Source organism: Lissotriton helveticus, chromosome 4_2 (genome assembly GCF_964261635.1).
Source record: "Lissotriton helveticus chromosome 4_2, aLisHel1.1, whole genome shotgun sequence".
In the NCBI taxonomy this organism is placed as follows: Eukaryota; Metazoa; Chordata; class Amphibia; order Caudata; family Salamandridae; genus Lissotriton; species Lissotriton helveticus.
This window is the reverse complement of record NC_136064.1, coordinates 80,523,221-80,536,653: the sequence shown is the minus strand read 5'-3', so window position 1 is coordinate 80,536,653 and position 13,433 is coordinate 80,523,221. Positions and strand designations below refer to the sequence as shown.

At 40.8% G+C, this 13,433-nt stretch overlaps 2 protein-coding genes across 2 annotated transcripts in view; one reads left to right on the top strand and one right to left on the bottom strand.

Annotated features, from left to right (window-relative positions):
• LOC144752199 (C-type Lectin CRL-like) overlaps nt 1–2,858 on the top strand; it is a 39,312-nt gene extending 36,454 nt beyond the window's left edge. The window contains exons 4-5 of the mRNA XM_078640148.1: nt 373–478; nt 2,419–2,858. Coding sequence (XP_078496274.1) covers nt 373–478; nt 2,419–2,531 — 219 coding nt within the window. The 3' untranslated portion in view covers nt 2,532–2,858. The remainder of the gene's footprint in view (nt 1–372; nt 479–2,418) is intronic.
• Nucleotides 1–13,433, bottom strand: part of LOC144752201 (C-type lectin-like) — a 615,868-nt gene that overhangs the window by 324,369 nt on the left and 278,066 nt on the right. The window contains exon 4 of the mRNA XM_078640149.1: nt 12,728–12,791. Coding sequence (XP_078496275.1) covers nt 12,728–12,791 — 64 coding nt within the window. The remainder of the gene's footprint in view (nt 1–12,727; nt 12,792–13,433) is intronic.

Sequence of the window (13,433 nt, the reverse complement as noted above, 5' to 3'; positions counted from 1 at the left end):
CCAATCACTATTCAGGCTATGTACAGCAAATAAAGCCACTTTCATTAGGCTTAATGGTGTAAATTAAAACAAGGCTGCTGGTGTCAGTAACATGTTAACAATCCTTAAAAAGACATTTCAGTTGATAATAAAATAGAGCCCGTGTAGTTTCAGAGATAAAGCGCAGGACTGGAGGAAGGTGTTTTGAATGCACCAGAAAATGAACAACTATTCCTGTAACTTTTATCTTTCCTCTTGGTTGCAATTCATCTCTATGTCGCTACATTGCCTTAAAGTCTTTACCTCCAAAGCTATCTTCTTTCTGGTCTTTTTATTTCATCCTCTCACTTAAATCTGTGTGACTCGTGTGTGATCTTCTCTCTTTATCAAAAGGGGAAATCCTTTATTTGGACAGATGGCAGTGACATCAACTATCAGAATTGGGCTCCCGGAGAACCCAACAATATAAACGGAAAGGAATTCTGTATGGAAATGTACAGTAAGTAAACAGAGACACAAACATTGTTGCGAGTTGTTAGCAATTTGAATGAAAGAAAGTGTATTTAGGTGGTATGATCAATTTCCAACTTTGAGGGAATGAGGAAAATCCAGTTCAATGTTGAAGCTCTTGAAGAGCGATTTATCCCAGATCCGTCACTGTGAAATTGTCTTGGGTAGATTTTCTGGACTCCTGAGCCTCGCCTGCAGAGGATTCCACACTTGTGGAATCTGAAACAACTGAACAAGGGACAAACTAGGCAGTGAAAGCAGGGTCATGTCGTCTTTGGGGACAAAGTGTCAAGAAATATTTTTGGGGTAATTAATACCACCTGTGATGCCAAACAATACTAAATTACATGTAAAGCTTTAACTAGGTGATAGGCAGTTGAAATATGCTTTACCAGAGACCACAAAAATAATTAGGATGATGCTGGGTAGAGAGATTGAGTCAGGGGGTAGAAGTAGGCAGAGGGAGAGTGGCAATCCGTTCTTTAATTAGATTCCATGATGAACTAGACCCTGGCAGTGGTAGTTAGTCCTAAGGATAAGATATTGTTCACCTATGTGGGAGAGATCAGGGGGGCATGTTTATCTTAGTTTTGCTACGTCCTTGAGCCACGCAAACGGACACAAGGGCGACGCAAAGCCTAGAATGACATTTAAAAGGCCAGGCAAGGCCACCTGGCTTGGCCCTGCGTGGTTTGATAAATGTGAAGTAACACAAGTAAGGGCAAGTCACCGCCTTGTATTACTCTGTCTCAGGGAGTTTTGGGGCATTCTCAGACTACCATTAGTGGTAGATCTGGGGAGCTATGCCTCCCCATGAGAGGCGTGACGAGGAGAAATACAGAGTTTTCCTTGTTTCTTTTCACTTTATGCATGTGCTGCATAATTCAGCACAAGTAGAAAGAGGAAAATGTCTCTGAGGTGACCCTTCCTGTACAAAAATAATTCAGCCTACAACTTAGGTTCCCTTGAAGCTTGCAGTTTGTGCGCCAGTGCAGGCAGAGAGCAGGAGTGTGCTGTATCATGTTAAATACTGCGTATTTGTGCCCTACCATTTCATGCAGCTTAGCAATGTGGCTTGCAGTACTGCGTTGTGCGAATATTTGACAAATATGCCCCGTATCTGGAGCTGACCGTTAAGCAGTCGCTGACACGCAGGGCCAGATGTACGAAATACTTAACTTGCATTTACTAAAAAGCGACTCCTTAGAAATGGCTGTTTAGGAAATGCAAGATGGTATGTACAAAAAATAGAGATTCCCTAATAGTGATTTCTACAGTGTAGGAATTGCCAATAGCTGTGTAGGTAATACCAAACCATTCGTTCCTATGGGCCAAAAGGCCCATAAGAACGAAATGGTTTGCATTTCCAAATTTGCGATTTAGGAAATGTTAAAGCAAGGGCGACGTTCAGCCTAAGGCCCCCTTTCACCAGCAGCTTCAAATGTCCATTTTCGATATACCGTTCAACCATAACATTCACAACAGTTGATCAGGGTTCCTACGAATGAGCACGTTACTTTGATGAGTGAGGTTGTTTCAGAGAATGTGTTTTATAACATGTATGACATTCTTAGGTATGAATGTGACCGTGTGTGTCTGTCCATGTATGATTGCATAATAAGGATCTAGATACAGGAGTCGTGTGTTGTGTCTGCTCCTTAGAGACAAGTATTTCATTGTCTCCTTCATTCGCTTTACATACTTAGTATGATCCACCCCTCCTCCCCCAAACATTTTTATACTAATTTACACTTTTGCTTCATGCCTTCTCTGCCTTTTTCAGTGAAGCGGATGTCTTTGTTGTACAAACTCTCCTCTTGGGTTCTGTCCACCCACACTCTTCTAGAACCCCACTCTCTTACCCATTCCAACACTTCTCTTGCCCCCAGATGTTGGGTCCCTGTCTCACACTGAGCATTTCTTTTTCAGAGAGCGGGAAATGGAATGACCTGTTTTGTTACACTCAGAGAGTCTTTATCTGCGAATACCGTCTGAATCGCAGCGAGGTCCAGGAAGAGGAACCCCTGGAGACTGTCGATTAAGAGCCGGTCCATCCTGCAGCCTCTTGGTTCTCTGCATCGCTTCGCTGAAGTTTCTGCGCTTTTGCTGTGATCCACTCCTTGCAAGACCACTCGGCGATATCACCTTTAAGGAGAAGCAACACATTGAGCCAAAGCATTGACACCAAAGCCACGAATGTGCCTGTCTCCAGCACTCACAGTATCTTAAGGATGCTTGAGGTTCCAGCACTACCTGGGGTAACCCAGGAGTAGGCTAAACCGAGGATACAGAACTCATCTCCCTGTGTGAACTACCCATCTGTTCCTGCCTTATGCTGCTTGGTATATGAATAAAACCTTCATTTTGCATATCCTAGAATCTGTGGTCTTCTTTGGTGGAAGCTGGAGATCTTCTAGCAAGGAAGTGGTTGATGGGTTAAGGTGAGAGGCTTAGAGGAAGTGTGATAGGTGCAGATGTAAGCTGTATTGTGTGCATGCGTGTAGTATTTGTATGGTGCATAACTGCTCAAACGACAGTGGAGCGCTGTACAGGGTCAAAGGCAAAGACAGTTAAGAGGAGAGAGTGAAAGAGCACTCTTAGGGGCATATTAACAACGGCCAGCGATAACTATCGCTGGCCGTGCTTAGCGATAATTATATTATCGCAAGCTATCTTCGGAATTTATCACCCTGGTAGCGGAATATTAACAATGCGTTACTCCAGGGCGATAAAAATTCCAGAGATAGCGAGGTTATCGTCCTTTTGCAGGGAACATTGCTGGTTTTACAGCGACACTCTCTGCAAAACGGCGATAACCTTGCTGATATGACCCACAGGGTCGTATCAGCATAATCCACCCCAATGTTGGGGATAGGTAAGTCTGCATTTGAGCTGACATTAGTTTTTGGAGAAAACAGCTGTTTTCTCCAAAAACTAACGTGTGCTAAAATGCTGGGGAAGCCTTGTAAATATCGTGATGTGAACATCAGCGATATTTGCAAGGTTGTCCATCCGGTGTACGCCCAGTGACGCCCACTTTGCATCTCAATAGAGATGCAAAGGGAGGCGTTGGGAAAAAGGGTGCTAACATGCGATTATACATGTTAGCACCCTCTTGTAAATAGGGTGATCATTTTATCTCCGCTTTTTTAGCTTTTTAAGCCACAAAAGCGGAGATAAAGCCCTTGTAAATATGCCCCTTACTTCGGTGTGAATTAGTTTTCTTTAAAGAGGTGTGTCTTTTGTGAGGAGGGGTTGGGGGCAGAACTGAAGATCAATGGAAAGTTGTTCCAGTTCCTGGTTATTATATAAGTATGAAGATGTACCTTTAAATCATGGAATTCACTTTTTAGTATGTGTCTGTTAGTATCTGACATAAACAAAACATATTACATATTATTAATGCCCCTATAACGAACAGCTAATGAATTTACTGCGTCTTACACACAGATATGTATATACTAACCCTTAAAATAATTTTAAGAGAGTTAATTTCAAATCATGAACTCTACTCAAACAACTCACTTAAAATATAAAACATTTGATCTCATTCCGAGTATACAAACTTATTAAGGTTCGTTGTAAGAGTTTAAAGCAAACGTTTCAGTAATAAACTTTTTATTGCTCGCCTTCCTTTTTCTCCAATGATGTTTACTTCCATTCATAGTTTGTCTATTAATGTTGGTCATTTTTCCCCAGGAGATGGTTTTCCCACCTTCGCCTTTGCTATGCAGTAGCCCTTGTTTACTACACTTCTGCTAGCTACTTTTGCCTGGCTGGTCATTAATTTGTTCCTTTCTGGGTAAAACCTCATACAACCATAGAGCGCCACCATCACATGCCTCTGTCCCCTTGACGTTCTAATCTTCTCTTTAAATCCTGGAAAACTAGAATACACCCCGTAACCTCCAACCCTCTCTGTGTGTCAGTGCTTAATTTGTAAAAAAAATAAATGCTAGGGCCCTCCTCAGAAGGCCACTGCAGAAAATTGCCCGTGCCAGCCCAGCCAATGATAGTAACAACACAACTAGTGACTATCGCACTCCTAATGGAGTGACACTTCAGACTATTCCAGGCCCCCAAAGCTATGAGAATGGCTTGGGCAGCAGGTATTAGTGATTTTAAATATTTATTTAACTAATAAACAACTGTTATGTGCTCATTTTTAATTTAGACAAACAGTGCCACCTTGTGGCAGACTCTCATGAGTACCACTATTGGCGATTAAGCGCAGGTGCCAGGCACCTGAAACCACTGGCTCAAGTTAAGCACTGTAATCCTTACTCTTAATGCTTTGCATTGATTGCTATCATTTCCCCACATTTGGATGGATTTGCTTTCATAAATACATTAACAAACATTTTGCTTTGCAGAAGTTTTTTTTTTTAGTGTTGAGTTTTTGTGCGCCGCACCATGGGGCAAAAACGGACAGATTGTTAAAATTATGCTTTTGAGACAATTATGCTCAGAATAGTGGTTTATTAGTAGCGTACAACATACAACCCTCACGGACCTGGATCTAACTTCCAACTGCCCAAGTGAAGTTCCACACAGAACACTTAACATCAAAATCTAGAACCAACAGTGCATCATAGACATGACATAGCAAAGGTACTCAGGGAAAACATAACCATAACACATTTCCCCTACAAAAAAGAACAAAACAGTTTGATGCAAGATAAATAAAAAAAAATGTGGCAAGGAGTATAATAGTAACACTATTAATCAACTGTTAAAGAGCCATACAATGAAAGGTATATTTAACGAGAATGCATCACATAATTTTTGTGCCAAACTGGTGTTGATCTTAGTCTACTAAGATCTCTGTTTGGTGTGTTGTCAAATGAGTTATGTGTTACACGATGAGAAAGTTGTGAATGATAGCTATCAGCTTTCACTAAACAAGACATATTCCATACTTCTCCTGAATCTAACACAACCACATTTTTCTTAACATCCGATATTTTAAAAGGACCCATGAATTTAGAATGTCCTTTTTTTACAATACCAGGTTTTTTCACTAGAACAGTATCACCAATGTTCCATACAGTCACCCTAGGGCTGTGTGTATTATCAACATTAAGCTTGTACTTGTTTTGGTAAAACTTCCTTCGTACAACCATATCAGTTATTGATGGTTGGTCACTGATGGTATTGTCTAATCCTAACCAGACATGATTCAACTTACAATGTGGTTTTCTACCTCTGAGTACAGAAAAAGGAGAAACATTTGTGGCGCTATTAGGTGTTACTCTATGTGCCCATCAAGTTTCTCTCAAAGCCACTTTCAAAGATATTTTATTTTGAATGGCACGTTGAGCACAATTTTTTAAAAAAAATGTCATGCTCTCTGCTAAACAATTAGACTGAGGTGAATACAGAGCAGTCTTAAAATGGACAATTGCTAAGCTAGAAAGAAATTGCTCCATATATGAAGACACAAATTGTGTACCAATATCAGTAATTAAAGTCTTTGGAATTCCTTCTCTGGAAAATTCATCTTTTAGAAAATCGATAACAGTTTGAGAGTTAACAGATGAAACACACTTGGTCACTACCCATTTTGAAGTATAATCCACCAGTAAAATCACGAAACTTTCACTTTGGTTCAATTACTCAAATGGACCCGCAATATCCAATCCCAATTTCGTCCATGGTTCACTAGGTATCTCAATGGGTGAAATTGGTGCTGAGAAAGTTTTTTGGGATTTATCATTGTTGGCACACTGCCAACAATCTTTCACAACACTTTCTACCTCATGGTCCATCCTGGGCCACCAGTACCACTGACGAAGTCTAGCTTTTGTTTTATTGCGGCCTAAATGACCCTCATGTGCCAAATTTATAATTTTGGATCTTAGATTGAAAGGAGGAACTAGACGTCTCCCTCTCAAAATCTTCTTATCAACAATACATAAATCCTCTCTCACACAAAAATAGTTTGCCATGGAGGAAGCTAACATTTTCCTATCAGGCCATCCTTTCACGATGAAATCTTTCAAAGTTTTCAAATTAGGATCATTCACATAAGAGTCATCCCATTCTTTGTTTTCTAGAGCTGATTCACAAATCCAATTTATGCTTGGAGAATCCACATTGACTTCATTACAATGAATGGGTAATCTTGACATACAGTCTGCCAAGCAATTTTTAGAACCTTGTACATACTCAACCACAAAATTATAATCTGACAGCCCATCTAGCCAACGCGAAATTCTAGGAGAAAGATTGTCTAACTCCCTAGAAGTCAAAATTCTTGAAAATGGTTTATGATCAGACCTTACAGTGAATGGTATCCCCATAAAAAAAATGTAAATGGAGGATTCCCCAAAATACCGCCAACGCCTCCCTCTCAATCACGGAATACCTTTTCTCTTTTTTTTTTTTTTTTTACCAAAATCTGGGAAAACATATATTTACAGTTTTGCATTCAGGATAGGGCAACATGACAGTATACCTCCCAGGGGACATTCCCATCCCAACATTTTGTTATTCCATCCAGGACAGGGGCCAGCCGCTCACAAGTAAAAAACATATGTAATAAGTCTGCTTGCCCCTTATTGCATCTCGGGCAGCAATCATCATTCCTGACACCCCAGGCAAATAGTTTGCCGGTGTATGATACAGATTAAAAACTGTTTTAAAATGTTGTGCCCGTAAATTGGACGCCCGAAAGATCTTTTTATTCAACCATAATGCTAGGTGCAAATCAACATCCGGGTTTCCCAATTTAATTGCCCAGTCACTTTCTACTTTTCCTACATCATCCTGTAATCTGGATGCCAGCATATTATAAACCTCTTTTATCTTCCTACATCCTCTTCCAATGCCCTCAACCACAGGGAAGTCTACCAGGGGTTTAAGTTTTAGCCTAAAAGCCTGTATGATACCCGAGATTTGGCCATATATAAGCCGCTGATTTACAGGGAGGCCATATCTCCTTTGCATGTCCTCAAACCCACTTATCTTGTCTCCTACCATTAGGTCTCCAATAGTCTTAACCCCTAAGCCCTTCCATATTTGTAGGTTCCCATCATTACTTAACTGAGGAAAAAGACTCGAATTTTCCAAAAGAAGAGAAGGGTTAATTTTAGGGACATGAAAGAATTTTAAGATTGATTTCCATACTTGCCATGCCCCCAGTAGGGTCTTAAATCGTGCCTTCCTATAGAACCTACATTCCAGTTCCGTCAACAATAGGCCCGTTGCTTTGCCCCCAATCAACAATTTGAAGATTGGAGGGGGACCCTGACTGTCTACATTAGTCGCGCCAGTGTCGCATTGAAACAGAGTTGACATCTGGATCAGGAGACAAGACCAGTGATACAGTCTAAGGTTCGGGAGTGCCATCCCACCCCTTTCCCACGGAAGGGACATATGGGTTGTTGATCGTCTACCTTACCGTACTGCCATATGAACCTAATAAAGGCAGACTCTAATTTCTTCAGAATTTTCTCCTCAATATATAGGGGAATGGCTCTAAATAGATACAGCACCCTGGGAAACATCACCATTTTAAGACATTTACCCTCCCAACCAGAGAAAGATGAAGAACATCCATCCTTTTCAGTTCTGTCTCTAAGGATTTAATAAGGGGGGTAGTTCTCTTCTACTATCTTACCCACTGAAGCATTAATCTTTACCCCTAAATATATAGCAGAATCAACATACCTTAAATCGGGTCTTGGTATATTCCTAGAGCAAATTATCTGGGTTTTGGATTCATTCAAAAGATATCCAGAGCCTTGACCGAAAACTTTAGGCATCTGTACCAATTCCTGGGAGTGCCTGCTGCGGATTTGTTGTGATAACCGCCAGGTCATCAGCGTAGGCTAAGATCTTATTTTCATAGCCATTATAGATTACTGGAGATATTCTAGGGCACTCTAAAATTTTCTGAATAAGAGGGTCTATGTACAGAGCGAATAGTATGGGGGAGCAGGGGCAGCCCTGCCGTGTCCCTCTACTTATCTTAAACTTATCTGACTTCTCCCCTATAACCGTAATTGTTGCCACTGGATCTATATACATAGCCTTGATAGCCCTGATGACATTCGGACCAAAACCTCTCCCGGCCAAAATGCTCCAGAGAAAGCTCCACCCCACCCGATCAAAAGCTTTTTCTGCGTCAAGCAGGATCATGGCCATCTCTCCGCTCGCGGCTTCCTGGGCATCAAACAAAGTTATCGCTCTACAGGTATGATCTGTCGTACCACGCCCAGGAACAAAACCATGTTGCCACGGGGAGACGAGACCGCCTATGATCCTGCCCAACCTCTTCGCCCAGATCTTCGAGTATAGTTTAGTATCGGCATTTATTAAGGTTATAGGCCGATATGACCCCGGTTTCTCCGCTGGTTTACCTTTCTTATGAAAGCCTATAAAACTAGTTTCTTTCCACGAATCCGGGACCACCCCCGAATATAGTATCCCGTTAAATAGATCTACTAAAAGAGGAGCGATCTCTTTTTCCATTGCTTTATATACCTCCAAGGGGAGACCATCAGGGCCAGATGCTTTCCCTGGCGCTAACTCTCGCAGGGCCGATATAACTTCATCAAGCGTAATATCCTTATCGAGGGCTGTTCTTGTCAATTCATCCAAGCAGAGTGCATTGTCAATACATCCCTCCTCCTGATTATTATTAAAAGGATCCTCCTCATATAATTTCTGATAATATTTTTTAAACACCAACAGAATATCCTTTATCTCAGTATATGTTATCCCTTCCTCTTCTATACACACAATCGCATTCTTTGATCTTTCCTGTCTAATCCGAAGAGCAAGTGCTCTACCAGCTTGCTCTCCCGTTTCGTACCTCTTTGCCCTTGAGGATTGATACTCCCCGATTGCTTTCTGTGTGACCTCCTTCTTTAATACCGCTTTTACTGCCAGCAAGACACCCTGACTACCCTCACTATTACCACCTGAAGCAATATCCTTTATATGTTGTTCTTCCGCCTCAACCAATTTATCCATTAATTTCTCTACTTCGCTCCTATCTTCTCTTCTAAGCCTGGTGGCACAACTGATCGTTTCTCCTCTCAAAGCAACTTTAAAAGCCTCCCAGACCCCATTCCGAGACGTGTTGTATCTATTTGCCGCAAATAATTCACCAACCCATATCTTCAAATGGTCAACAAATCTACTATCTGCCAGCAGCCTTCTTTCAAAAGTCCAGTTTGTCTTAGACCGTTCTAACCCTCGCATAACATAGTTTAGAAACAGAGGGTTGTGATCTGAAAAACCCTTGGGAGTCTACATATCTTAACTTTTTCAGAGTCTAAAACAGAGACAAAAAAGTAATCCAATCTTGAATATCTCTGGGCTGGGTTTGAAAAATAAGTATATCCTGCATTTAAGGGTTTTTTAGCTCTCCATAGATCCTGAAGCCCATGAGAAGCTAACATAGCTTGAACCGCCTTAAAAACTCTGGGTTTTCTCCCCTGATATGATATGCCCATCCCCCATTCAGATGAGATATTTAAATCTCCTGTAAAAACCAAAGGAGAGGGCCAGTTTGCGAGCTCTATTTCTAGAAAATCGTAAATTTCCGGGTCGTCCTCATTAGAGCCGTATACCGTACAAATAGTAAGGCCCAATTCCATCTCGATAATCACCCATCTTCCATTGCTATCTACTTTCACTTTCCTCGCTTTCCCTAGACTTTTCCTTCCTAGAATGGCGACCCCCCTAATAGTTGATGTTTGTGTTGTACAGGCTAATAATTCAAATCCGTTTATAAAAAGCAAATTTCTCTTAGACCAGGGAAGGTGGGTCTCTTGTAAACAGAGAAGATCTATTCTATTATGTTTTACCACGTATGCTAATTTCTGTCTTTTCCTCCAATCGTTTAATCCCCCCACATTTATTGTACAAATATTAATGTGTGCCATCAAATTGAGTGTAGCAACCTATATCGGAAATCCTTTCAGACATCTTTTTCCCTGCTGGCATCCTTTGACCATTATCGTATCTGCACCATTCCCTCATTTTTCCATTTTTTGCCTTCTTCCCTTTCCCTCTCCCCCTCTCCCCCTCTCTCGCACCTCCCTCCCCACGGAATACCTTTTCTCTGCTCCTCTCAATGCACGTGACGCAAAAGCAATTACTTTCAATTCACCATAAACAACTTGGGACAGTACAGCACTAGGGGCCAGATGTAGGTGGCCGTTTCAGGCCATTTACCGACCGGTAACGGCCGACTTTGGCAGTTACCGATCGGTAAATGGGTGACAGGTATGTAGGGGGCATTTTTTTACCGATTCGGTAAAATTACCGAATCGGTAATTTTACCGATTCGGTCAAATAAAAATTCGGTAAATTTACCGAATCTGAGGCACCCAGATGTAGGTGGGACTCTTCTGAGTCCCAGAGGCCTTACCGAATCGGTATTTTACCATCAAATCCAATTTGATGGTAAAATACCGATTCCGGTGTGCATGCACATGTGTGCATGCACACCTATGCCATGTGACAGGCAGACCTGCCCTTAGGGCATGTATGCCTGCCACATGGCACCCGAGCCTGTTTTGGGGGGCCAGAGGGTGTCAAAGTGACACCCCCTGCACCCTTGTGAAGATCGGTATTTACCGATTCGGTAAATACCGAATCGGTAATGCCCATTCATTCCTATGGGCTTCAAAGCCCATAGGAATGAATGGGCATTACCGATTCGGAATTTACCGAATCGGTAAATACCGAATTTTTCCGATTCGTTATTCCAGCACATCTGGAATACCTACATATCCACCCCTCAGATTTACCGATTCTTAATTACCGAATCGGTAAAATTCGGTAATTTTCGGTAATTAAGAATCGGTAAATCTATTCTACCTACATCTGGCCCCTAGTCCACACAAACTTGCATCAGTAGACAAGATTGTTTTTTTATTCACATCAAAATTTCCTGAAGTTGGTAGTTTTGCAATGCTCTTCCTCACATTAGTGAAAGCCACATCACAATCACTAGTCCATTCAAACTGTGAACCTTTCTTCAAAAGAGATCTCAATGGCTGAGAGATCAAAGCAAAATTTTGTATAAACTTATAACAAAACTCAGCGAGTCCAAGAAATGAACGTACTTGGTCCTTGTTAGTGGGTTTAGGTGCCTCAACTATGCTTTCAGTTAACTCCAGTTTAAGACTAACACCCTCATCAGAAATCGTATGTCCAAGATATGTTACAGAAGTAACCATAAAATTACACTTTTCTTTTTTTAACACCAATCCTGCAGACTGTAATCTTTCCAATACCTGCCATAAAATACCATTATGTTCCTGATAATCCTTTCCATAAACCAAAATATAATCTTGGAAAAACAGAACTTCATCTAAACCATTTAACACTTGCTTCATTATTCGCTGAAAACATGCCGCTTCGGAAGCAAGTCCAAAGGGCACCCTTAGAAACTGAAAAGTTCCAATAGGGGTGACAAATGAAGTTAAATGTTTAGACTCCGGATGTAGCTTAACCTGGTGGTAAGCGGAAGACAAATCCATAACACTAAACATTTTTGTGTCCTTAATGAGAGTAAGTGTTTCATTGATGTTTAGTAAAGGTTGTCTATCCACCCAAATGAATTTGTTGAGTCCTCTCAAATCTGCACATAAACGTATCTCTTTCCCACCATCTTTGGGTGCCAAAACCACCAGAGCCAACCACTCAGAGCTCTCAATCTCCTCAATTACTCCTTTGTCTATGAGTTTGTGGTATCTTTACTTTTTTCAACACACATTTCACGCACCCACATACTTGTGTTTTCCATCCCTTCAATGATAGCAACAGCATCTTTTAGGTTAGGATTTTTGCTTAACAACTTCTCTTGTACCTTGACATTCTTTGTACATCTAACAATCTGATCCCTTATCAAGGAATCCATTAAATGTTCAAACTCGCGTGTACGCGCTAATGTTTTAAGAGAAGCCACATAGCTAGAAATTCTTTCACATTTCCCCTGAATCCTAGAAAATAATTTGTGCCTCTCTAAAACCACATTAATGTGTGTTCCAAAATGTCTCTCAAGTATTAGCACGGACATATCATAGACATTACCTGGTTCACCAGTATCATTACCAATGTCAATTTCATCTGAACTTTCATAAATACACCTTCCCTCGATTCCCAAATTGTGTAGAAGAATTGCTTGTTTACGAACTGAAGAAAACTTCTCACCTCCAATGGCTGAGGTAAGAATCAAAAATTACTTTCCATCTCTTCCACGGTAAAACAGGCTCACCTTTCTCAGATAGAAAATGGGGAGGTTCAGATGAAATTGCTATAGTACAAAAAAAATGTTGATCCTGTGGATGATAATGAAATTAAGAACACAAATATTCAAAACATGCTCAAGGTAAAACTATACGTTTGTGTAAAATGCTGCAAAATTCAATACATATAATATTGTGTGCATAAATTATATGCACTTTGAAATAATAAAAAAAGAAATGATACACAAGTAATTCAGTGTCCGCCAATAGTGTGTGAATCACTGCAGGTTGTTAATAAGGTATAGTGTGTGCATCACTTTGTGCACTTCCTCTAATATAAAACTCTCCAACAGTATGTAAATCACTGTAGATTGTCAATAAGGCATAGTGTGTGCATCACTGTGTGCACTTCCGCTAATATAAAGTGTAGTTGTTGTTTGTTGCCAAAGTTTGGTGAGTACGTGACGTCTAAATACTCGTAATTAAATTGTCAAGAGGATGACAACACTTGTTATGAACTGTCAACGTTCACCCAGAGTGAAGAAATTACGATGAGCACCGGCACATACTACTATGGTAATTACGTTCCGTAGTATGAACTGTCAGTACACGCTCCCCCTTTTTTTTTTATTATTCGCATACCTTGAATTTCGTTGAGAAGAAACAGCAACAGCGACGGCGAACTGACAGGCAAATGTTAATCAGACAAAATGGCTGGTTGCGTCATACGTCATA